Below are 25,363 nucleotides of genomic sequence, written 5' to 3'. Positions count from 1 at the left end.
AGCATACACAAAATGCCGAGTCGCTTTTACATTGCTGCACCTGCATGCCAATGCTTAACTTGTCTCAATTTCCTACCCCGTCAAGCAATCTGCCGTGGCGCAGTGGTTACAGTAGCTGACTTGTGGGCGCGAGGACGTGAGTTCGAATCCTCCTTTCGGGCACCTTTTTTTTCTTTTTTTCAGCTCAGTAATCTTTTTTACTAGTGTATAAATGCCTAATTTTATTAATTCCACCTTTGCGGAGCATCGGAAATACTGACCGTTACTCCCTTGAGGAGCATCGGAAAAGAGCAACTGTTAGTCCTCGGAAGAGTAACTGCATGGGGAGTAACAGTTCATCCCCTCGCACTTACCCCCTAAAGGGAGGAATGGTTGTGGCAGATCATTTGCTCCCCTAAAGGAGTAACCTCAATACCCCATTTCCTCCTTTACTTCTTAGAGTGCAGGGCGATTCCAAGGCACCTAATGCTTAGCTTTCTGGTATAACGTAAACCTATTCCAATACGTTTTATTCCAAATCCGCCATTAGCGCTTCGTGATAGCTCAAGATGGCTCAGGCCTCACCCATCTGGGCATAAAAAAAAATTGGAATGGTATTACGCTATAACCGCCTTGGGGCAGCGACGCCCGCCCGATGAACCCACAGCAGCGCACACCTCCCCAATGTCTAGTGCGCTCGCACCGCAATCAGCCCACTTTTCGTTGTTTTGCGTTTGAGCTAGGGAGCACCGCGCCACTCCGCCCGCTTCTAGCACACTCTAAAATACAGCCGCCCTGGCCGTTCCGACAGCAGCGACGACAGCCGGCAGTGGTCGCGCCGCGCCAGCCGCTTCCGGCTGCTTCACCGTTATAAGAGCGAATATTACGACAAACTGTGCGGAAGGCGCCGTTGCGCGGTGTGCGGAATGTGACCGACTGCACTCTTTTTCGGAGAACAAATCCGCTCGCTGTTTGCGGCCACTGCCGGAGAATACACACCGAAGCCGTTCTGGCGCAGCGTGGCGCAATTTCGGCCAATTTTATGGTGTTTGGTGCAGTTTGGCGCAGGAACTTGCGCTTGTATCAAAATGGCGCAACTGGCGCAAAAGTCCCAGCCCTGACAGTGACGTCTCATTGACGGCGTTGACCCGTTACTTGGGCACGAAATTCAAAACAAACTGTCGGGCTTCCATTTTATTCTCTATCTACATACGCATCAGCAGATAAATGATAACCCTTGAAAATTTATTTCTGGGGTTTTACGTACCAAAACCAGGATATGATAATGAGGCACGCCGTAGTGTAGGAGTCCGAATCAATTTCGGCCACCTGGGGTTTTTTTAACGCCTACCCTATGCACGATACACAGGCGTCTTGCATTTCGTCCGCGTCGAAAAACTAAGAGTCGCTCTTTGCCACAGAAACGCATATGCAACGTTAAAAGGTCACTTTACGAGGCAATACATCAATTGCTTCAGTGCCTCTCTTTAGTGCCCTTTTAAACACGCTGACCAAGAGGATCAGATTACTGGCGCGTGCAGTCGAAACACATGAGACAGACGTTCGCCGCCCAAGAGTCAAAGGAAGTACCGCGTCCGCAATCCACCACCGGGCCCCTGAGATCTCCCCCTCCGTGCTTTTTTTTTTTTTTTTGTCTTGAGGAGAAGGCGTTCGCGCCTCGCGCAGAGGGAATAAATAAAAAAAAAAACACCGAAGCACCGTAAGGAGCGCTCAAGCGCGCCTGTTACGGTGGACGGCGGACGATCGTAGGGCGGCGCGGCTGGAGATCGCTGTTCCTTTCACTGCCTATCAAATGTTTTACGCGGCTGCAATGCGTTTACGGAGCGCTAAATGACAGCACGGGGACTCGTTCACGCAACTTCCAACTGGGAAGCAGCTGGACGAACTTTGCGGCCAGGTTTGAGGCTAACGCCGCCACAGACACGGTTACTAAACGAGGAGCCCGAATTACGCTGTGTAGCAAAGAGGCATCGACTAGCTGCGTATTTACCGGCGTATAAGTCAGACTTGGTCCCGTAATATTAGGCTCCCAGACCGTATGCGATCCTTCCTCTGGCTACACCTGGCCCGCCGAATCCTGATCCCGATTGTTCCGCAATTATACTACCGAGTGATTTAAAATGGAATGTCCCGCATTTCGGTATTATAATCAAAACGCGCCCGCTCCAGTGGCAGTTAAAGAAATACAACAGAGTATGCTGATGTGGATAGAATTTTCTTGAACAAACTTTTCGGGCGCTCTAGGGCACTTACCCAACCCTGCTAAAATAACTCGTCCTCATTCGCTCACTTACACCCCCTCCCCTCCTTCCCAAACGAATAAAGCACTTAAAAATAATAATAAAAATGTAATCGTAAGATACCCACCCGCGCGCGCGAAAACACGTATACGCGTGCACACAGTCGAATAGACAAAACAGAAAAAAAAGAAAAAGAAACGCAACTACAACTCATTTATGCGGCGCGCAGGAATATATTCGCAGGGACATAAAGAACGACAATTATATCAGCTACTGTCGTGTCCGTAGTGACGCTAAAGCTATCATCTACGAATACCTGCAGTGTGCAGCTGCGAAAGAAAGCCATTTGTTCTTCCCCATTTCGGGGACGTTTAAAAAATGTGTAATCATTTTTTTTCTTCAAAGCTTAAGAAATGTCCTATTGACACACAGTCGTACTTAGGAAACGTACACTGTCGCGCTGAGTCTTATCGTAGAAACTAGACCACGAAAAAAAAAAAGAATCTTAGCCGCGTTTACATGAACGATACAGTGCTATGCGACAGCACTTACGCGTGGCGCATCCATCTTCGCCCGAGACAAGACCAATTTCCGAAGACTCGCATTCCGCCGGTCAGTGGCAGAAAGCGAACGGCGGCCGCCATTTCTCTCCCTGAATGCGATACGCCAGACTTTGCATGCACTGCGTGCGACGACGTCTCTCTCTCTCTCTCTCCTGTCGCACCAATGCGATTTGTCTTCATAGCGCATCACCGCCGCTTGCGGTAGGAATGCGATACCACACGCCGTTTGTCGCATTCACGTAAACGCCGCTCTTGTTTCACAATTTACGCAGCAAATAAACGGATTCGACAGCTGCGCCTGCGCTGGTATGTTCCCGCGTGCTAGCGGAGTCTCAAGTCCGACGAACACTCAGTCCTGAAACATGTGGTCCTTCGCGGCCGCCTCTATCACATCTAATGGCCACGTGCACGACAATGGTAAAAAGTTACCCTATGTGAAATCGCGCGCTGCAGGTCGCAGCGCGCATGGGGTTCCGTCAGCGATCACTGTAACGCATACAGAGACTGCGCATGTGCCTAAGAAATGTTTCACGATGCGCTTTATGCCACATTTTACCTTCGCGGAAATAAGCTTTCGAGGTACTAAAATTTTTACTGTTGGAAGTAGTACACGGTCGACAACAGCGTCGTCGTATGCAAATTATTTTACCACGGAGCCTAATCGAATTGCGATAAAGCTGGATGTTGCTGATCGCCTCAGGAGTACCGAAGTGCACACAGTCAAGGATAAACTTAAAGGGACACTACAGTGAAAAATGATTTCTTCTGCATCAGTAAATTACCGTTCTACAACACCAAGAACACCACTCTTACAACGATAAGACGTTTGGAAAGCCAAAAAAGCGCAAGAACGAAATACGGTTGGCGACGCCTACTTAAGTTCCCGCACCCGGGGGCTGTGACGTCTTGGATTTGGATGGCATCTTCTAGGGCCTACTAATTATATATAGCGGTACAGATTGACTACATTGTATTCTAAAGGGACCAACTATTAAACATGGCAAGTTTCGGGAACCTTTACTTAGCCAACGCGGCCAAAATGCGAAAACATACTTTGGAATCCCTGACGTCACGCTGACGTACCGGCGCTGGGATTCCAGCGCGAAATTCAAATACTGATACTTGAACCTTCATTTTCTCATCTAACAATAATGTTGAAATGACTGCCTGCAGAGTTCTCAAACAATTCTTCATTAGTCTAAACTGATTTATTGTTTCGCTTTAGTGTTCCTTTAAGCGAGTACTTTAGGCACATCACTCGGCTTTTATGATATATTATAATCGCCATCAGACTAATTACTCACGCGAACCTCCCATGAAAAAGCAAAGCACATCGAGTTACTGCGTGTACTACTTCCAAAACGATATAGTTTTTTTTTTCTGGTTTCTTTTTCATCAGTCTTCTCCCTAAAAAGAAAGAAGGAAATAAAGGTAATGGTACGAAACCAGCCAACTCACTTTGATTCGGTGCCGTAACCGTGGACAAGCTCGTACGCGTCCTTTGTATTCTTCCAGAACAGCAATTCGGCGAAGGCAATCTTGTTTTCCTGAGCCGTGCCCACGAATTTTCGGACGACGAATGTCGCCAGGCGTGCCAGTTCCTGAGCGGGAAAGCGCCACCAATTAGGACTGTAATGACCGTCACAGTGGCTCCTAAGTGTAAATTTAGTTACTCGTGGGTTAAACATTTCTTCTTTGTTAGCCTCAACGCTGTCGAGGTCTCCTTAGTATTGCGTGGACCTCTTCGATATGTCCTGACGTATGAAATTCTGGAGAAATCAGCCAGGTCGAGAAAGTTCATGCACAAACTGGCCCCGTTTATCACGGAAGAAAATATTGCCACCCAGCTCAATGTAGACGAATGCTACTAAGAGGAAGCAGTTTCGATGTATACAATAACGTGCGTGTTACAGAAACAGCCACACTAACATGAGTGTGTGCGACAAAGCGTGAATGCATCAACGTCGAAACTAAAAGCACATGAGCGACTTCCGATACATCAATCAAAAGAGACAACCATACGGTTCACGTATTTCTGAGGTGACAACCACATGAAAAAATTAAATTAAATTATGGGGTTTTGCGTGCCAAAACAGCAATCTAGTTATGAGGCACGCCGTAGCGGGGGACTCGGGAAATTTGCAACACCTGGAGTTCTTTAACGTGAACCCGAATCAAAGTACACGGGTATCTTCGCATTTCGACCCCATCCAAAACCCGGCCACCGTGGCCGAGATCCGATCCTGCGACCTCTTAGCAGCGCAACAAACACCATAGCCACTAAGCAATCACGGCGGGTAGAACCACATGAAGCTAACAGACAACGAAGTCAGACAACGCATAGGGTTAATTAACTATTACGTTTAAGTGAAGTGTAGAACATATAAATAAAATAGAAGTGGACCGAAAGAACAACTTGCAGCAGGTGGGAGCCAAACCTACGTCTTCCGCATTCTGTGTCCGTTGCTTCACCATTAAGGTACCGCCGGCGGTTGCTTTTGGTATATTTGTATAGGTGTACAATATTAACCATCGGAGTGTAATCCAGCGCCACCTGCGGGGAGTTTCCGGCTCCTGAGTTCGCGTACTGCTCGACGACCGCTGTTCAAGAGGAATTGACACGTCCACCACCACAGCGGCTAGAGGCTGTGGCCGCGGTGGTAGAGAGGTGTCTCAACGACACCGTCCATTTGCGATGCCTCAGTTCGCACATCCTTCCTCCGCCGGCGGGAGTGGCTACAGTGTTGGGGTTATCGTTTTCTATCGTCTGCAAGTGGCGTGAAGCGCTGCATTCACGTATTTCGTTTCTCGTTTCGCTGCAACCGCCCTTACCTCTTAAAGGGGTAGAATGCGGGCTAGTTGGTACAAGTCCATCGGTGAAAAAAAAAAAAAAACCCGAAATAAACACCGACAAGCAAGGAACACAGGGTAAGCGCTGGCTCCCAACTGCTTGAGTTTATTGGGCTCACACACAAGTATACTCTTCGAAAAGGGGCATGTAGGGAGGGGGAGTTACGATGCACTCCCAACCGCGCATGAGTCAAGTTATTAAACGCAAACTCGCAAGAGTGAAGCTAAAATGCATTATCAGATTTGTGGCGTAGACACCTAAATTCTTCGTCAGTAAGGGCGATCGAAGGAGCGCTGACGCGTTCGTCGCCTTTACACATCGTGGCAAGAAGCTTCAAAACGTTTTGACGGAAACACTTTCGTCAAGTCACTCAAAAACTCGTGAAAAGACCCATCGCCAGTGGCGCGTTGAGGAACGCATTAGCTCGCTCATGCCACCACCTGGTGACCGGAAGCTGCGATACCCGGGTACAGCGACTGCAGGCGAGCGGCTATACAGAATTCATGTTGTCTGCCTTGACTGGTGCCCTCTTGCGTGAGGTCGGGACCTCCAAGGACCACGTCCAGCCAGAACATGACAAATCCAAGGTGGTGGAAATCGCTAAAGTGCGCAGCATTTCCCATCGTGTTAAGAAAGCCGCTGCGTGTGCGCGAGTGCGCGTTGTGTATTCGGCGCCCGACAAACTAATAAGCTCCTTGTGCAAGAGTGAATGCTACAAACTCGCCACAGGGTGTCCACCAAGCTGACACGTTCAAATTCACCCAGTTTTCGAAGTTTTCCCTGAGTGACTTTTGCAATATTCCCTGACTGACACAGAACTTTTATGCCAGGACGGGTAGACATCATCTCGCCCTATACTGTCCTTCTCTAGTAAGCATGTTAAAAAATAAACAAAACGTCTTAATCCAGTTTGAATAGCAAGGAGTAATGTATATTTGATTCGAAATAGAAAACTGGAGGGAGGGGTTAGAAAATACACAACGAATAGAATATCTGCGAGAAAAATGGTAAAGACCATTGCAAATGGAGTCGAATATATTCAAATACGAATAAAAAGAGATGCATACAGAAGCAAATATTTTCGAAAATGAACTATTTTTATCGACTGATCGCAAGGTTATTAGTATTAGGCCCGAACCTTGTCACAAGTAAGATTCTCTCAACAGCTGGAAAGTGAACCTCAACTGTCCTGACATACTCTCAGCCCACGCAGAATGCCTGTGTTGCGTTTCACTGGTTTAAATAGTTTATTTTGGTTTGGGTGAGGGTCACCTGCATCTTGGCGTCAGTCAACGCTTTCCTTTTTGAGCTCAAGCTCATCCAAATAAGAGGCGATACAGTTCATTTCCCGATCATTCCTCAATACGTCAATCCTTCCTGTTTTTGTCCTCGTTCTGCCGTGCGTTCACCGCACGGACCATTTGAAGCATCCTCTTGGTCAGTTGTACAGTCAAGGGCCGATTTTTCGCACTCTCAATGGAACACGAAAACATCCAAAAAGTCAAATCGGGCCGTTCGAAAAAAAAAAAAAAGTGAATGCATGTCTCTTACTGCCCTCAAGGGCTTAAATCCTCACAGGCACGTCCGAAAAAGCTCTGAAGGCCTGCCAGTGAACTTATTAGGCATATCGGTGCTCGTACTATGACAGGAGACGGCGAGTACACGCGCTTATAATTATGGAATACGTACAATGTCTTTCAGGAAAATGCCGCAGTGGGCTGGTTGGTTGAACATACTTAACACTGTTGCGAAGAGCGACGAAGAGACAAGACTAGAGCGAGAAAACCACACACGACACCTGAGCGCAAACTATCAGCTGGTTTATTTTTCCGCGAACGAAGCGTGCATATAGCCTACACGCATGCACAGGGGTGCTCTTCCCGGCCTACCCACGCACTCTATAGATTGTCAGTCACTATGCTAATCTCTTTATTGCCGACTGAAATAGACGGCACGATGACACATTAGCCATGTGGGTCCATCTTGATGTTGCATACAACACAACAACCGCTATTATGCAACGCGCCGTGCTTTTTAAGCTTCTAAGTCAATCGCGAGGATTACAGAGGCAGAGTCGGTGCCATTGCTGACAGCGGCGAATTCGTTGTTCGATTAAAAATACGGCACCTAACGGCAAGAACCTTAATAGCGGAGGTCGAAGCAGCAAGCTCTCGCGTTGCCGCTGTGGTGGCTACGGCTGCCAGCGCATCTGCGTGCTAGAGCGCCGGTTCGAGGAGGCGAGGTAATCAAAACGGCGGAAGTGGTGGCTTTGATTAATGCTGTTTCGGACCTGCGATCACAGCACAAAAATCTGGAAGATCAGACGGCGAAGGGTTCTTGCATTCGAAATTTCAGACGTTCTTACACATTGACTCTATGGGGCAGGTGGTGGTGCTGCGAAGCCGTCCGATTTATCGGGCGTCCGGAAAATCGGTCGTTGACTACAATGGTAACCCCTCCAACCGACGATACGTCGTCAGAGACAATTCGTTACGATTCCTCTCTTTTACTCGAGTCAGCATTAGGGCGACTTTCGTTCTCTTTCAATAAAATTAGATCTAATTTTCCCTGATAGAAGCACAAATTCCTTGAGTTTTCCATGATTATTTTCAGACTATTCAAAATCTCTGAAAATTCCCGGTCTTCCCGGTTGGTAGACATCCTGCCGCCAACAGGTGCTGTATCAAGAAGCACACCCGCCAGCTATGTTCTGTGCAAAAGCGAGGCCATGTACGAGATCCCCACCGCGTGCGACCCATCGTGTATAGGACAATGGGGCTGAACGACCGCCTGCGTGAGCACACCAATAACGTAAAAGAAGAAAAGCGGGAGTAATATGGACATCCACTTTGCAATGCGCGGCTGGAATCCGGTTTTTTAGAGACACGGGTTCTGCGAGGGTACAGAGAGCAAACAGCACGCGAGATCTTTTAGGCTTTTGCATATTATGTCTAAAGGTGACGCATGCGTCAGCGTCCCGTCGATCGCTCTTACTGACAAAGAGTTTAGGTATCCACGGCACTACTCTGATAGTGCATTTTAGTTTAGTTCTTAGGAGTTCGCTTTTAATCACTTAACGCATGCGTGGTTGGGAGTCCCCCACCCTAGATACTTATTTTCAAAAGTTCCCTCTTCTCTGGCACTGCTAAGTCTGGGTGCTTCTGTACTAGTTTCAGTCCGCTCAACAGTATCGTACGACTTAATTGGTGCTTTTAAGGAAGTTTTCCCGGCGCCTGTACGTGTGAAAGTGTGCTTAATTGTGTCGTGTGTCAATAGAAAACGGGTACACTCGCACTGATTATGCCTCCCCGTAGAGGTCTTGATAGTGAGTACTGTGCAGTCGAAGCTGTATAGGCACACGCGTCTTTTCGGATGTACGAGAACCCTCGGATTTTATCATTTGCGAGTGTGCGGCTTCACGGAGTAGTAGCTTAATCACTTCTTCACTCACTGCTATGCTCACAAGCAGTTTTTCTCGCGTTGTTTTAGCCGAGTCGTGCAAGCACTAAACGTGTCGGGTTGAGAAATGCCTACAGTTGTGTTTACTTGTGTTTCCTTTCTTTTGGCCCAGTACCAAGTTGTAGCATGCTGAATGCTACAGTTAGGCATTGGGCCAAAAGAAAGGAGACACAAATAAACACAACTGCAGGCATTTCTCAACGCGACACGTTTCAGTAAACAAGGCGGTCACTTGTAAGTTCCCGGCGTAAGTATAGAAGATTAGAATAGAGTAACTTAATTGCTCACCACGCACAGTACGTGCTACACTCCGGAAAAGCGGGGTCCGTGGCAGTGTATACAATACGGGAGAAATGGTCCAGTAGCTTTTCTATACTGTCAGTGAATTTCGAAACATTTGAACAATAACTTCAGTAAGCATACCTAGTAGATAGCCAGCCTGCGTTCTATCACTCACCAGCGTTGCAAAAAAAAAAAAATGCAAGTAAAAAGAAAATTCAAGTAGAAACACACCTGGAAGTTTATCTAAGTATACGTAAACATTGTGCCATTCGCTCATCTCCACGAAGTATAAACGACAGCGCTGAGGTCACGCGAACTGCTGCGGACGGCGGCGCAAGGTGAATTGATGACGCAATCAAACTATGCAGGTGGCGGGGGCAAGTGCGCTGGTTTTGTTGGGGTCATTATAGGCTGTTATCGCTGTTTAGCGCCTTATTCATTCTCGTCGAACCATTATCAAGTACGATCGACCGTACTCCGACGGTGGCTGCGTATGGCGCGGCCGCACGGGCCCTATCTTGAAAGCTATCTGCGATGAAGACGGCGAGTAGCGAGTGCTGATAGCTTCGTGTGTGTTGTGTTCTCGCCGCTTAGTTCGTGCTGAAGAGAGGCAGCACGAAAGTCAATTCGCTCGCTGCTGCGAGCCCTATCTTGCAATCGGTCGTCTCATGTGGCCGACGGACGTATTTCCTCGTTGGGTAGGCATAGAAATTACAAGCACGGTCTCAGCATCATTAGGTATCTTAAGCAATTTGTGGTCACGCTGGCAAATTCCTCCTCCAGTTGGCATTCAAAAAGCAATTTGTCAGGGCGACCATACATTGCTCGGGAAACTACCTCTGCCTGCTTCGTCCCGTGTGCGACCGTAAGGTCATGTCGTAAGGCTATAAAACCGTAGCCTATGGCAGCTGTAGTTACTTAATTGCGGTTCCCCAGTAAATACGGAAGCCGAAAAAGTAAAGAAAAAAACATTCAAAATCAACGACATTTATCGCCTTGGTATATTGAACCCAATATATTCGTTCTAACGCAACTCTTCCTCATTATTAAACAAGCTCGCGGAGATGCGAGCGTGTTACGCGCCGGCTTACGCGCCGGACAAATGAGGCCCCCTGACCTGTCACGCCCCTAGCGAACAAAGCGGGAACCCTGAGAAAGAAAGTGACGCGTTCCCGGGCGTGGACGAGACGCTTGTCTATCGAGACACCAGAGACACCTGTTCATTGGCTGACACTAATACGGGGCAATCCCGTACACCAATACCCAAGAAAGTTTACGGGAGGACGGCCGCTGCGGTAGCTCATTGGTAAAGAAATGCACGCGTAATGTGAGAGATGTGGGATTGGCTCCCCCTTGCGAAGAGCTTCCACATTTCAATTAACCGTAACAGTCAATTTTTCCTATGCTTTAATTGGCTTCATTGTCTGTTTGCTTCATATCGTTGTAATAAAAGAAGCCGAGTCCTGCAATGGCCCCTTGTACTTCTCGGTCATGTTTTCCTCCGGTCACGATTTCCTATACATTGCAGGTCACATATGTACAGGCTGCCCAAAAAGTAACCTTGCACTGGGAATGGTTGCCTTAAAATTTTGAAGTTTTACGTACGGCCGTGCAGTGACCGCTAAAGAAGACGCTGAAAATGCCTATCACCGGCTTGAAGACATGTCTGCACACGATGCATTGTTAAATACTCAGTGGAGAGTTGTTTGAGTTATCTGTGCAATGTGCTAGGTAATGGCTGTGTGTAGCTCCTGCAGTGTTTTGTTTTGACTGTTTTGACTTTTGGGGGTGGTGGCCTTGATTAATGTCATTTGAGACATGCAGTCGGGGCAATATACAGTGACTATATGGAGTACGTGGTGGTGCCGCAAAGCCGTGCGAATTATAGGACATGTTAGAAAAATCGGGCGTCTGGAAAATCAGTCGTTAACTACTCTGGCAATACCTCGTGCCGATGACACGGCGTCAATGACGATACGTTGCAATTCCTCTGTTACTGGAGCCAGCATTAACACGACTTTCGTTCCTTTTCAATAAAGTTACAGCTAATTTTCCCTGATAAAGGCACAAATTCCCTGAGTTTTCCCTTAGTTTTTCCAGACTATTCAAATTCCCTGAGAATTCCCGGTTTTCCCGGTTGGTAGACACCCTGCGTATACAGCTTCAGCGTAAAAAAAAAAAAAAGAAACAGAAAAAAAAGGCTAAGTATACCCACCTTAAGAGTACTGTCGACTCTGTCCTTAGGGAGCGAGTAGCAGTCGTGCATAATCCTCTGAAAGGTCCTGAAGACGCTGGCTTGGAAGAGCATCGGGTACATCTTGAGGTCCACGGCGAGACGGTGCAGCATGCGTAACACATGTTGGTTCGTCGCCGGTGAGTTCGTCCGGAAATGAGAGAGCAGCTTGCAGTAGGCAATCACCACTTTCGGGTTGGCGAATCTGCAAGCAGAGCAGGGTAACAGTTTATTACATCGCGTCCTTAACCCCGCGAGAAAGAAGACAAACACGCAAAGCAACGTAAAATTAAACTGAGGAGCAAGAAACCTAAAGAAGGGCAGACCACAATTTGCTCTAAATGGTCTCTTCCAGACAGTAGAAGTTTCCGTGTGGTTCTCATCCAGTAGAAATTTGTACAAAATACAGAGCGCACCCTCCTTAGACTGCGATAATATAGAGATTTAGCCCGTTCTGTACTCGCTTCATTGTTCAATACATTTGGAAGAGCGAGAGAGAAGCTCACATACAGGCACCCTGCATACCACGACCATAAAATAAACATCATGGAGCACTTGAACAAAACGCTTCCCAACAAGCTGGACATGTGACGTCGACGTCATGCATGGGACCCTATCCTCCAGAGACGAGGCCGTTCGAGTTTGCTTACGGTCATACTAGCCACCACAACGTTCGAAGTTATGCTGCCGAATATAAGTGGCGATCACCCCATACCAAACGCTGCACAGTCGATTCAGCTTGCCAGTTTCGCGTCAAAAGCCAACAGCCAACCAACACTGGACGCCTACGACGCCTCTGCCAGCGCTACGCACCCGGCGACCGTGTCCAAGTTGGGACGCCTGTTTGACGGTGAGGTCCAAGTGCGAAGCTTTTGGGTCGTTACGTCAGTCCATAACACGCCGGGCGACGATTGCGAGAAATCGGCTACGAAGTCGAACCCCACCGCGCAAGGAAGCGACAGCGACGTCTTGGATGACCTTACGTCATCTACGTAGTGCTTGTTGGTAGTTCATCGTTACAGGGAAACAGCGAAGATATCTGGCTAGGAGGAAGAGAGCCATAAATGAGCGCTGCGTGTGTCGTCTTTGGGCCTCCCCTCATGTTTATTTGATTTTCGCGCGGTTTGATTCCTGCAACGAGCGAGGGTACGTATGCATCATGTCTGACAAATAATTCCAAACACGTTGGTTGGCACGACAGAGATAGAGAGAGAGAGTGAACTTTAATGAGCACCAGCAGTTCAGTCAGCTGGGCCTAGGCCTCCCACGATGGGACGTCGCGGTCTTGCCTCTTCGCCGCTTCGTAGGCCTGCTGGGTCGCCCAGAATTGGTCGTCGAGATGGGAGCTGCGCAGGGCGGCGTGCCATCTCGACGAGAGGGTCACGGGATTAAGGTCTGGGTATTGACGTTTGCACTCCCATAGCATGTGGGGGAGTGTTGCTGATTCAGTTTTACAGACCTTGTACGTCTGGCTCGGGCAGATGTCGGGGTATATAGTGCGATAGCGTGAGAGATAGAGAGAAAACAAACTTTATTAGTGGTCTAAATGTCCAGGTCTTGGCTCCGGAGTCTTCTTATAAAGAACTTGCACGGTGAAGTTAGCCACTTAATAGGAAGCTTTAGCTCGGGGACTCCTATCTAAATACATGCAAAAAGAGAAATTGTTTTTCTCGGGAACCACTGCACCGAATTTGATGACATTTATTATATTTAAAAGAAAATGCTAAAACTTAGTGACGGTTGGAATCTGTTTTTTTTTTTTACTTGGGCCGTCAATTAAAGAAAATTGTTTAAAATCGCAAATCCTTAGAAAACGAAACTGTTAAGTTTACTGCTCTGTAACTCATGCAGCAATGAAAAATTATATCACAAATTTGTCGACTTGGTATCTAGTAATATATTTGGCAGTACAGTCGACCGCTAATTTAACATTTCCGCGTGAGCATCGACTGGCTAACCGGCCAGCAGCTTCTAACGGCGCGAAGGGACAAGACCAGCAAGAGCAGCGCATGCGCACCAAGTTCACTCGACGCGCAAGTTTCGCATCCTAGGCTCTTCCTCGACACAGCTCCTGGTGCAAGTAATTAGGAGGCAGCTTCCCGACTTACTGAAGTCCTTGCTTGTATCCTTTCTCTTTAATTTAGCGTGTGCTCCTCTAATGCGCATGCATAGGAAAGCAATGACAACAACGTGCAAAGCTGCAACTGTACCATAATGGCAAGAAAGAGTAGCGCAAAAGGGTATTATCAACGTTTCAATCTAGTTTCGAAAGTGGCGCAAGCTTCCACTGAGTTAATGGCAACAGGGGCGGTGTCATGCCGGTGGGAAGAGCCTAGCAGACGAAACTTGTGCTTCAAGTGAACTTCGTGCGCATGCGCTACTCTGACTGATCTCGTCGCTTCGCACCGTTAGAGGGCGCTGACCGGCCGGACAGTTGACGTTCGCGCGGTGCTGTTAAAGAATCGGTGGACTGTACACATCAAGCCGTTAAAGAGATGATATACATGGCTCTTAAGTACACCACTTATATATGAGCAGGACTTTCGAAAAACACTTGAAAACGAAGTAACAAATTCACGTAAGCTATAAATTAACACATCAAACTTGTCCTCTTTGGATGTTCTAACGGACGCAGCTAACATAATAACGATACCTCTTCGAGGTGCCGAGTAACGTTTTTGTAATATTTATGGTTTTATTATTTTTTAAAGCTTACCGATTCACGGCAACCTTGTAAAAATATTGAAGCTCTACATAATATTCCCCTTCCGACACAGTCACCAGAATATAACATTCTCTCTAAAATGCAATACATTTCGTTAAAATCGGCAAAGGGTTTAGGTCTAAAAAGCAGTTGTGCATTTTACATGTCCTTAAATAGGTAGCATTGGACTTGGGTCTGAGCTAAAGCTTCTTAAGGGTTTCTAGAGTTGTGGCTAGGCTCTATGTCGGCAAGCGATCCACTATTTCTAGGTGCTTCGTTGGAGGGGTTGGGGCATCTTGACATTTTTTTTACGCGTTTCATGGCTGAGCATTTCAAGCTGGTACGAGAAAAACAGAATGGACGGTGAGAAACGTTCGACGATTACTCAGACAGGACCGTTCTTCCTGCGTCCATTCTTTGCCACTCGAGCATTTGACGAACACTTTTCTAAGGTTGTTCGCTTGGGAACCATCAGATTCACGGCCTCAGTTGCTCGGCGTTCGCAAAGCTTCTGAAAGTTGTTTGACCAAGGAACACTGATCTTCCATAAAAAGAAGGCGAGGGTAGCAGCCAAAAACCGGGACTGTCTTTAGGAGAGTTATCAAAGAATAACGATAGACGCTTTACAACGTTAAAAAGTAAGGAACACAGCCAATAACACGAAAAAAAAAACTAAATTGTTGTTGTTTATTTTTAATTCGTACGATTTCTAGCGAAACAAGAAAAAAAAATTTTAAGGAGCTCACATAAAAGCGCACAAGTCTGCGTCGTAGCGGAAAGCTCCTCTAAGAGCTTTGAGAAGACGTAAAATAATCGAGATGGGGAAAAATATGCTGAGTACAGGGCTGCCCGTTTTACTATACAAAATAACAGAAAAAGTACGGCTTCAAAGTTCGAAAACAAGAGTGAGCCGGCGCATGTTTCCTTATGCGCTGCCTAGCTGCTCCGTGCGCCAATACACTAACGCCGTTAAAACGCACCAATAAACTCGAATATGCAGCGCCAACGTCTTTGAATAAGGGAGCTCGCCAGGGCACTCGCTCGAAGCACGAATGAGGATAAGTCGCAGTGAAAAGTGCCGGAAGCCGCTTAAGTGAAGTTGATATCATGAAATACAGCGAAAAGTTCTCCAGGCTTTGACGAACTTACAGGAAACCTTCGATTAAAGTACCTCGGAAATCGCGTATGTATGCGACGAGATTAGTTATTTATTTGATGTTTAGCACACTAAATCAGGATAACTTTCGAAGAACATTGCATTCGGAGGTGATGACTCAGTTATATTTCTTGCTGAACATATTATATATATATATATATATATATATATATATATATTCAGGTTGCCCTATTCGCTGAGATCAGTATGCACAGCAGAACAACCTTAGGCAGAATATATAGCAAGCGGATATTCGGGGCCTAAGAGACTGAGTGAAACCGTTACTTTTCGTTGCTGAACACGGCAAAACTGGAGAGTAACGGGAGAAAACGCTTCCGCAATCTTGCCGAAAATTCGAGGCAACTTTAGGCGTAGACGCTGTCACTTTCAAAAGGAGGCTTTGAGAAAAAGCACTGTACACGAACAAGTATATTGCCAGACAAGAATATATTGAAAGAGTACATCGGCTACAAGTAGGCCTTCGCCCTGACGGTCGCTTTGTTTTCTTACATTTGTGTTACTGCACGCATGACCCGTCTGAAGAGAAGCGAGGTAAACAAATATACCAAAGGGACATAAGCGACGGATTGGGCTCACAGGCACCTAAACTGAATATGCTCGGACATCGCGATACAGGAAATGGCAGTGAACAAAATTTGTATCTTAAGTCACTGAAATGCTTGCATACACACTGCATTAAAGCTAACTTGTTCTCAGCAGTGAAAGACGATGGATGAAAAGTACAGGCAAGGAATTCATACAGAAACAGGCCACCACGCATAAACCACTAAGAGAGAGAGAGAAAAGGAAAGAAGGAAAGGCAGGGAGGTTAACCAGACTGAGTCCAGTTTGCTACCCTACACGTGGGGAGGGGAATGGGGATTGAAAGAAAGAGAGAGAGAGAGAGAGAGAGAGAGAGAGAGAGAGAGAGAGAGAGAGAGAGAGAGAGAGAGAGAGAGAGAGAGAGAGAGAGAGAACTTAGGTGTAGGATGTCTATAGTCGGGCACTCAAGTCTGTTGCCTTCAGGTAGTGAAAAAGCGCTCGAACTGCTTTCTGCGCTAATGAACTGTGGGGCCAGGCTCCCAAGATCTTCGCTTCCGTAAACGGCCTGTCATCCAGTCTGTTCAAGGCACCCTGGAGAGTCTCACGTTGATTATCGAAGCGAGAACAGTGGCACAGAAGGTGACTGATGGTCTCTTCACACATGCACTTAGCGCACATTGGTGAATCCGCCATTCCAATACGATAGCTTTAGGAGTTGGTGAATGCTACTCCTACCCACAGCCGACACAGCAGCGTTGCGTCAGGTCGTGGAAGATTCGCTGGTAATTTAAGTCTCAGTGATGGGTCGAGGCTGTATAAACGACACTTAGAGTTCTGTGGTGTATGCCAGTAACTTAACGTGATGGTACGAATGAGACTGCGAAGCTCTCTTGCAGCGTCGACTCTCGATAAAGGTATAAGGAGTGTCGGTGAGCCAACCTGGGCACGTCGGGCAGCGTCATCGGCGAGGCGATTACCAACGATACCACAATGTCCCGGCAGCCACTGAAATATGATATCATGTCCTCGTTCAGAAGCACAATGGCAGGTTTCGTTGATTTGTGACACCAGCTGTTTATAATTGCCACGTCGTAAACTTCGCAAGCTTTGGAGGGCTGCTTTCGAGTCTCAAAATATTGCCCATTTGTTGGGTGGTTCTTTTTCAATATATTCGACAGCAGCGCGAAGAGCGGCCAGTTCGGAACCTGTAGATGTCGTTACGTATGAAGTCTTAAACTTGATGACGACCGATTGAGATGATAGGACAACGGCACCCGTAGAATTTTCCGAGACGGAACTATCCGTGTAAACATGGATTCGGTTAGCGTATGAACGATGCAAAAGTTCCAATGTGATCTGCTTGAGAGGCGCGGTGGTCAGGCTAGCTTTCTTCACTATTCCTGGAACAGCAAGGTACACAGGAGGCTTTCTTAAGCACCACATAGGGGATGGCGTTCTTGTTGCGGGTGAGTGCCTCAAAGACAAAGAGTGCCGGTTAGCTGCAATTGATCTGGAGAACGCTGCCTTGGGTCTTTTCTCAGGCAAGCGAGCGAGATGGTGGTCACGCACTCTGGATATATGGCGAACATGCGCCCGGAGTGCGTCGATAGCTATATAGGTCAATATTGGGTGGTCTCCCGCGGTGGCAATTGTTGCCACAGTTGAAGCATTTCGAGGTAGCCCCAGATATTTTCGAAGGGCTTGGCCTTGAATGCTCTGTAGGACATGGATGTTAGTTTTGTTAGCATTGGACAGCACTGGTGTGCTATATCGCAAGTATCCTCGGAAGAGCGTCCTGTATACTTGAAGCACAGATGCCTACAGCATATTAAAAACGCTAGTACGGGATAAACATTGGGATTCCAGCGCTTAAATAAGAGTTTCTAGGCAACAAATTAAGCCCATCGAAAATTATACGTAAGACTTTGAGGGTTAATAAGCAAGTCAAAAGGCGTAGCCGTCGCAGGAATGCGATGACAACTCCGTTATTTGTTTTCATTGCAATAAAAACAAAGAACACATGTTCTATAGTCTCTACAGTACCACACACTGAACAGTCCGGGGAGTCTGTCCGTCCAATAATGTGCAAATATTTGCGCGTGAAGGCGACGCCTAATCGCAGTCTGTGTATCAGGCATGCATGAGGGCGTGGAATTCCACGCAGAATAGGAAATTTCATATCGGGATCCAGCCTTTTAAGGCGGACGTGACGAGCGTCTGGCTGGGCCCAGTATCTTCTCGTCGCACTCCTCATTAATTCCGACAGGATGCATGTGATGTCCGGTCTGGAGAATGGCACTACAGTTCGCAGGCCATTGCTGAGGGCGCGTCTTGCTGCAGCATCGGCCATCTCATTACCGTTGAGCCCGGGATCCCGGGACGCTTTAAACAACATCAACCACGATGCAGTCCTGTTGGTCAAATGAACAGTCACAGGAATAGCTACGCTACCTTCTCTTAGCAATACATATTTTCTTGTACGTTGTAGTGAACTTAGGGCAACATTGTGACGACTTTATGATTATCTTGTGATACATTATGACACTATGGATATATGCCTTAACAGAACAATGTGCGTTTGCGCTGCTCTGCTTGGAGGAGGAGGAGTAGATTTTAATGAAGAGAAAGGAGGAGAGGTCGGCCTGGACCACACTCTAGCCTGCTACTCCTCACTTAGGAAAAGGGAAGTGGGAAATACAGAGAAAGGTAGGTGGCGGGTGATTATGTTATGGTACAATGAGGTACTATATACACGTTGTTCAATATGCGGATGCGCACTGTAGACGCAATACACGTAAGAGTAATCTTGTCCACGCAAAAAGTTATTGCGCAAACACATTTCGCCCTGACTGCACGCCTCACAGCTTCTAGAGGCGATCGTCTAAACCAATCTCACTTAAAAAGTTGAAAAGTGATTTTATGTCACGTTGGGCACAGTCAACACTCCTCCACGCGCCCAAAAGCTTTTCTTCTGAAAAGGGGCGGGAGTCCAAGCTATCAACTGTAGATTTGAGTGTTCGTCGTTCGGCCGCATATTGAGGGCACAAGCAAAGTAAGTGGGCTATTGCCTCGAGAGTGTGACAGGCGCTACATTCAGGGTCCCGTGCTTGTCCAATCTTGTAAAGGTATCGGTGGGTGTATGCCCCACCCAGCCGTAATCGATGAATGAGTGTTTACTGGCTTCTCCGCAACCGAAGTGGAAGCCGGAATTGTAATCCAGCATCACGTCTATGGAGGCGCTCTTGTCGATGTTCGGGGTTGTCCGAATGTCGCGCCGTAGAAGTTTTAATGGAGGTATGGAGCAAGGCGTTAATGTCATACAGGGAATGCTAATGTCATACTCTGCTTGGTGGACACGACTGGCCTGTTAGGCATTCTGAAAAAAAAAAATCGAAATCCTCACACAGGGGTTCGGCCATCAAAATAATCCTTTGGCCGTTTAGAAGAACCGGCATAACTAGGCCAATCGCTGCAGAGAGCCACAAAATACCGGAACGATTGGAGATTTCCGCCAGCAATGGGACATTTCCCCCACTTCCAGATGTGCTCTGTAAATCGTGCTTTCCTGTTAGGCAAGACTGCAATGCAAGAAAACCTGCTTACCAAAGTTAAAGGGGAAGAGTCGAAGGAGTGTTGTGAATTTCACGTCCTGATATCACACAAGCCCTTTTGCTTTAGGTGGACGCATTTGACCAAACACAATAGCCCTAACGAAAGAAGAACAACGGAAAAAGTGTTCCGTTCGAGTGAAGCCAGCGGGATTGTTCCACATGGACAGGATGACCTTAAACACATGGAGCGGAAAAATTGATAGACCCATGCGTCTATTTACAAAATCAATAGTTCTTCAGCGACATGACTTCTTTATTCCAGCTTGAACCATTACAAGAAAAAGCGAATTTCTATCACTTGTCCTTTCTTTCCTTCTGTCTTTAGACAAGAGACACGGCCAATGGGCAACGACTAGGGGGCAATTATGGTGTTATTAGCAGCTCCTATTAAAGCTATCCAGCAGTAACCGTGGAAATTCTTGGCTAACGTAATATAACGACTCGAAGTCGCGTTGGCAAGTAGTATCGATCACGGAGTACAAATGATAACGTCCAGTTATTCCGTAATCATTTCGCCGACTCTCTCATTCATGGCGGTCGGGCCGATGCTTAAGGAAGCCCAAAACAGTAAACGTACACGAAAGAAATACCATTTCATAGTTAATACTGTTTCATAGTTCGTGCTCAGGCAACAAAGTTTCACAACCTCCTTCAGTGCAGCGGCTATCAAAAATGCAGTAAAACAGCTCCCCAAATCATAAGCAGAGCGTAAACACGCCTGTTCCTTCAAAAAAAAAAAAATAAAGAAAAGAGAAACGATAAAAAGTAAATTCTGAGGTTTCATGTGCCAAAAACGATAAGATCATGAGGCGCGTGTTAGTAGAGGACTCCCAATTAATTTGGCCACCTGGGGTTGATTACCGTGCATTGAAATGTAGGTACACGAGCGTTCTTGTATTTCGCCTACATCTAAATGCGACCGCCGCGGTTGAGAACCGAACGCGTGACATCGTGCTTAGCAGCGCAACGCCATAGCCGCTATGCTACCGCAGTGAGTGAAAAAAAGAAAACACCTGTTGCCCCACTGCTTAGCCTAAAGCCATGAGCAGTCGTGAGCGTCTCGGTGCATAGTCGAAAAATGAGGGAAGCAAAGCTCTCATGAGGGCAGCCAGCATGCAGTGAACAGTGAAGATTCGGTGAAGGGAAAGAAACAAGATAAGGTATTTCGAAAAAAAAAGATAATCCTCTAGAGCGACGTACTCAAACATAATGAATTAAAAAGAAGTGTACACGAAGCGCCGCAAAAGATACGAAACCGAAGACCAATCGCCACGTTGTTGGGAAAACGACCAAAAAACCACAGATTATCTCCGGAAGAGACGACACGACAGGCCAACACAGGAACCAGCGATAAGTGCAGCCTGTGTGCCGACATCGAGAAGCAACTACACGTCTGGCTCTGACAGGGAAACGCTTCGAAGAAACCATGTCGCAGACGCCGTGAGTGCAAGGCGCCGCCTACATGCAGGGGCGTCTTGGGAATACTTTTGGGTTACCCGTACAATAGACTTTCTAGAGATAGAACCTCCCCGAGTGCAGGGTAGCCAACCGGGCTCTGTCTTGGTTAACCTCCCTGCCCTTTCAGTTATCCTTTCTCTCTCTCTCTCTCTATCTGTCTTGAGATTGAACATATCCGAGGAATTACGAGACATAAACACCGTCGCTTCGCCAGAAATGCATGAAATTGCTATTACTAGGGAAGATCTGGCGTGTACGTGCGTGTCTGGAGAGAGAAAGAGTTGTGTCAGCTACGACGGCAAGCCAACCGACGAAACTTCACGGTACACGGTCACTGAAGGCAACGAGCCCTTTAAATGCTAGCTCCTCCCCTAACGCCGGCGAAAGCTGCAGGATGTGGATACAAACAAAGTAACACAAAGGCCAACCACGAGAAATCACCCAGAAAAAGTAATTTTACATCGGAGATAAATTATTAAATCTTCTGTTGGCAATTAAATATATCTACTCTGGTTCATGAAGCACCGCTTTCTGCCGTTCTCTCTTTTCTAAATAAGTCAGTGAGCTGCATTACAGCGAGTAGTTCCCATTATTTACTTAACTGGCCTTAAGATATCTACGCCCTGCTAGTAATGAGCAGTCCATTTGACGCCTGGATAATTAGAATGCGAACTCGTTTAACAACGGTGCATTGGAGATGCGGTCACCGCGAGATGCAGCGTACGCTTCGTGCGCTGTGGCACAGTGCTAGCTGAAAAGTACGAGACATAATGGCAAAAGGGCAAAATCCATTACTGTCATTAACTCCAGCGGCGGAGTTCTTATCGCATGGGGCCAAAACAGGGTATGAGACTTTATTTTTCTGTTTATTTTATTTTTTCTGCGTGGCCATGGTGCCCTCCCCGAGTCCTGAAACGCCATCAACGTAGCGGAAGCGTAGTGGAGCAAGCTGCGCGCACACAATTCCCGACGCCAGAAAAACGCACTACAAAAAGCAAAGTGGGCCGCTCGTCTCACAGCGCTGTCGGTTTTTAGAACGACGAATAACCTAGCGTTCCTATCAAAGGGACCCTAAAGATAAACAATAAACATGTTTAGCCTGATAAAGTATTCTTTCTGAACTCGGTTTTCGCTAATTTCGCGGCAATATATTTATTACTAGAAGGGACAATGAAGGTTAGTTTCTTTTCGCTTTTCTTTTTTTGCACAGAAACTCCAGCGGGCTTACATCAAAGTGATGTCACAGATTCAAACATTTATTTACTTTTCGCATTTGAGCCATTGCGGCTTTCGCAACTTGTCATGTTCCGTCTTTGACTCTAATTAGAACACAATGTATAATCCATGATTAACAACGAAAAATTAAACCAAGCCGCAGCAGATGCCGCGAAGATTCCATGGCGTCTCAGCGAGCCAGTGCGACAATTTCAATGCGCCATCGGCAGCCGCCCTCCATTTCCGCGTCTTTTTTGGCTTACCAAGCCTTGCTCTTACATTAGTGGCTTTTTTTTTTTGTTATTGTAGACAGGTAATTTTTTTACTAATACAGTTGAACTTATTCTTCTCTTTAGTGTTTCCATGTGCAACAACTTAGCGTCGCCGTCTAAACTTCAACGCATACGTATTCCGATTCGCGCCATTACGACGCCGTTAGAGACCACGAGCGTGAATGGCACGGCCTGTCCAAAATACTCTATATATGTATACTTTCACAGAGCAAGTTTTGCGCATGGGCGAAAAGCTTCGCGCAAGCGACTCAAGGTTGCCGCAGGAAAAGGCCGTCCCGTAACAGCGGCATAAAATTTTTTTCACGCAAACGTCACGTCTTTCTCCATCGACAACGTACAGCGCTTCACAGTCAACTGCGGAAAAACTATTACACGCGAGGGAATGCTTCGCGTATGCTGCACAATGTTTTCGTTTTCGACAGCAGCCAAAAGTGAGACTGACAAAAAAAAAAAACATTCAGGCGCAGCACAGCTTCGTGCAGGCCATGCAGTAAACGGAAGAAGCTAAGCACACAAGATCGACGACCTATGCGAACACGTGCCTGCTAAGTACACTGAACAAAAGCATGGATGTTTTTGGGTCAACTCATTTGCCCAGCGGTACTCGGAGAATCGTACGTTTTCTTTTGCCTTGGTATTTTTCAGCCAGTTTTGGCAACTTGTTCTTAAATTTTACCAGGAGACAAAAGTGTAACACTTAACCAACCTACCACGGCCGATATAGTAGAACCCGGGCTCGGTACCGAACCAAACGTAGGCTAAGTTAAAGCTAAGCAGAACAGTGTAAGCAGAAGTAGTCCGTTCCCTTGCGGCAATAGCAGGAGAATCGATGACGAAAAGTGTGCTCATCGGCAATCTCCCCTAACTGTTTTCCTTGATCCGCTACTTTCTCGGAACAGCTGCAACTTAATTCGGTACCTAACCAACTGTGATAACGCGAAACAATTTTCCAGCGGAACAAAATATAGTTATGCGGCAGTATAAGCAAGCGCACGAGGTGCGAAAAACATACAAGACATCCAGGTAAGTCAGCAGCGCGAATTCTTTGTTTATTTCGGCCATGACCTATAAGCACTGGGAACTGCACAGCCAATTACAATTAAACCTGAAGTGCGCGCCACTAAACGCTTATAGCATTGCTGCGGGAGTCTGTAAACATCTTCTGTGCTGATGGATTTGTAAAAATGTATGTATTAATCCCTGTGGTGCTTCGTTTCTCGATTTATCTCACTTCCCCCTTTTTTTTTTCAGCCTCACCATCTCACATGCAGTGCCACTCGACTAACCATACAAATATTATTAAACTTGATCTCTCTCTCCAAACTGATCAGAAAACATCTACTCTTCCAGTTAAGGAATTCCTTCCCTTTCGCCGCAGGCTCCTTGCGTGGCAAGGATGTAAAAATGTCTGGCGAATTCGCAGTTTTTAAGCCATCAACCAGACGGAGGACGAAGTCCAACGCTAGTTTCGAGAAGCCACTGCGATTGCTGGGGTAAACGGAGGAACAGCATCGGGACTCGCTGAAAGATGGTGCGGTGTGCTATTAGCTAGCTCTTCAACAGCGAAACAGCTCTCTTCAATAACAACCCTCCCACGAAACCCTCCAATGTTCGCGTCCCTTTTGTGGACAGTGCTCGGAAAATATAGCGGCGTGTGGCATAAATATGACGCAGGACGGTCTAATGTATCCCAGCTCTCCTGATTATTACTGCCTCCGCCACCCCCCTCCCCCTCCCCCACCGTTCGAGTTTGAAATGCAAAGTATACTGCGCTTTCATAGTGCAAAAAAAAAAAAAAAAAGAGCGCCCAATGGATTATTTCGTACAAGAATCTCGACGCTTGTTGATTAGCCCGCTAATTCGGAAACTAATAAATAACACCGAAATTGCTGCAGAAGCATTCGGCGCACGTGCTTTGCGCGTATCGTTGTTTCGCATGCAAAGAGCGGCGGAGATAGTCTTTCGGGCATGTTGCCGAGAAACACTTTGATGTGCAAGCGTCGGAGTGATTACCGAAAAGCCAGCATCTTTGCACGCGCAATATAAACAGCCTCACCGTAAACCTTTCACATCCCGTGTACAGTGTGGGATTCCAGAATTTTGTACCTACTCTACACAGTGAGTGCGTGTTTAACAAGAAAAGTCTGGTATAACGCCTAAACATGCATATTCAAACACCGGCTAATCATAATCAGTCAGGGAAACGTATTACCAACGAGAAACATTCATTCCGATCCTTCTACTCGCACCCACCGTCGACACCTAGGTCGTTTTCTCGAGATGACGGGGCTGCTTCATGAAAGCTGGGTGAGTAGTATCTACTCTGATTTATTAATGAACCAAGGCCCTCTCTCTGCAGGTCGGGAGGGAAACTTAATAAAGAATGCATTACTGAGACGAACTCTCCCGCGCATTGTCAGAGCTGTGTTTCAAATATATATATATATATATATATATATATATATATATATATATATATATATATATATATATATATATATATATATATATATATATATATATATATATGTCTACATAGGAAAAGAATTTAAAGCACGGATTCAGACAAATGTGACGAGCAAAGCACAGCGAGGCGCCGAACAGGTTTCCAATCACCTTGGACAATCCCCGGCATTTCCACGAGAATAAAGGAACGGAGCGGAAAGGGCCTTTCATTTCACGACGGGTGTCTCAATATGTGTACCAGCATTTGATTTAGGGACGAAGCACCAGCGGGGTCTTTTGCCAGGACGTT

At 46.7% G+C, this 25,363-nt stretch overlaps 1 protein-coding gene across 1 annotated transcript in view; it reads right to left on the bottom strand.

Moving 5' to 3' along the window:
- timeout (circadian regulator timeout) overlaps positions 1 to 25,363 on the bottom strand; it is a 325,432-nt gene that overhangs the window by 65,110 nt on the left and 234,959 nt on the right. Inside the window, exons 17-18 of the mRNA XM_075693090.1 lie at positions 11,611 to 11,833; positions 4,262 to 4,404 (exon numbers count right to left, since the gene is read on the bottom strand). Coding sequence (XP_075549205.1) covers positions 4,262 to 4,404; positions 11,611 to 11,833 — 366 coding nt within the window. The remainder of the gene's footprint in view (positions 1 to 4,261; positions 4,405 to 11,610; positions 11,834 to 25,363) is intronic.

This window comes from Dermacentor variabilis, chromosome 5, assembly GCF_050947875.1.
Source record: "Dermacentor variabilis isolate Ectoservices chromosome 5, ASM5094787v1, whole genome shotgun sequence".
NCBI lineage: Eukaryota > Metazoa > Arthropoda > Arachnida > Ixodida > Ixodidae > Dermacentor > Dermacentor variabilis.
Note: the sequence above shows the minus strand (reverse complement) of the source record. Positions and strands in the feature narration are given on the sequence as shown.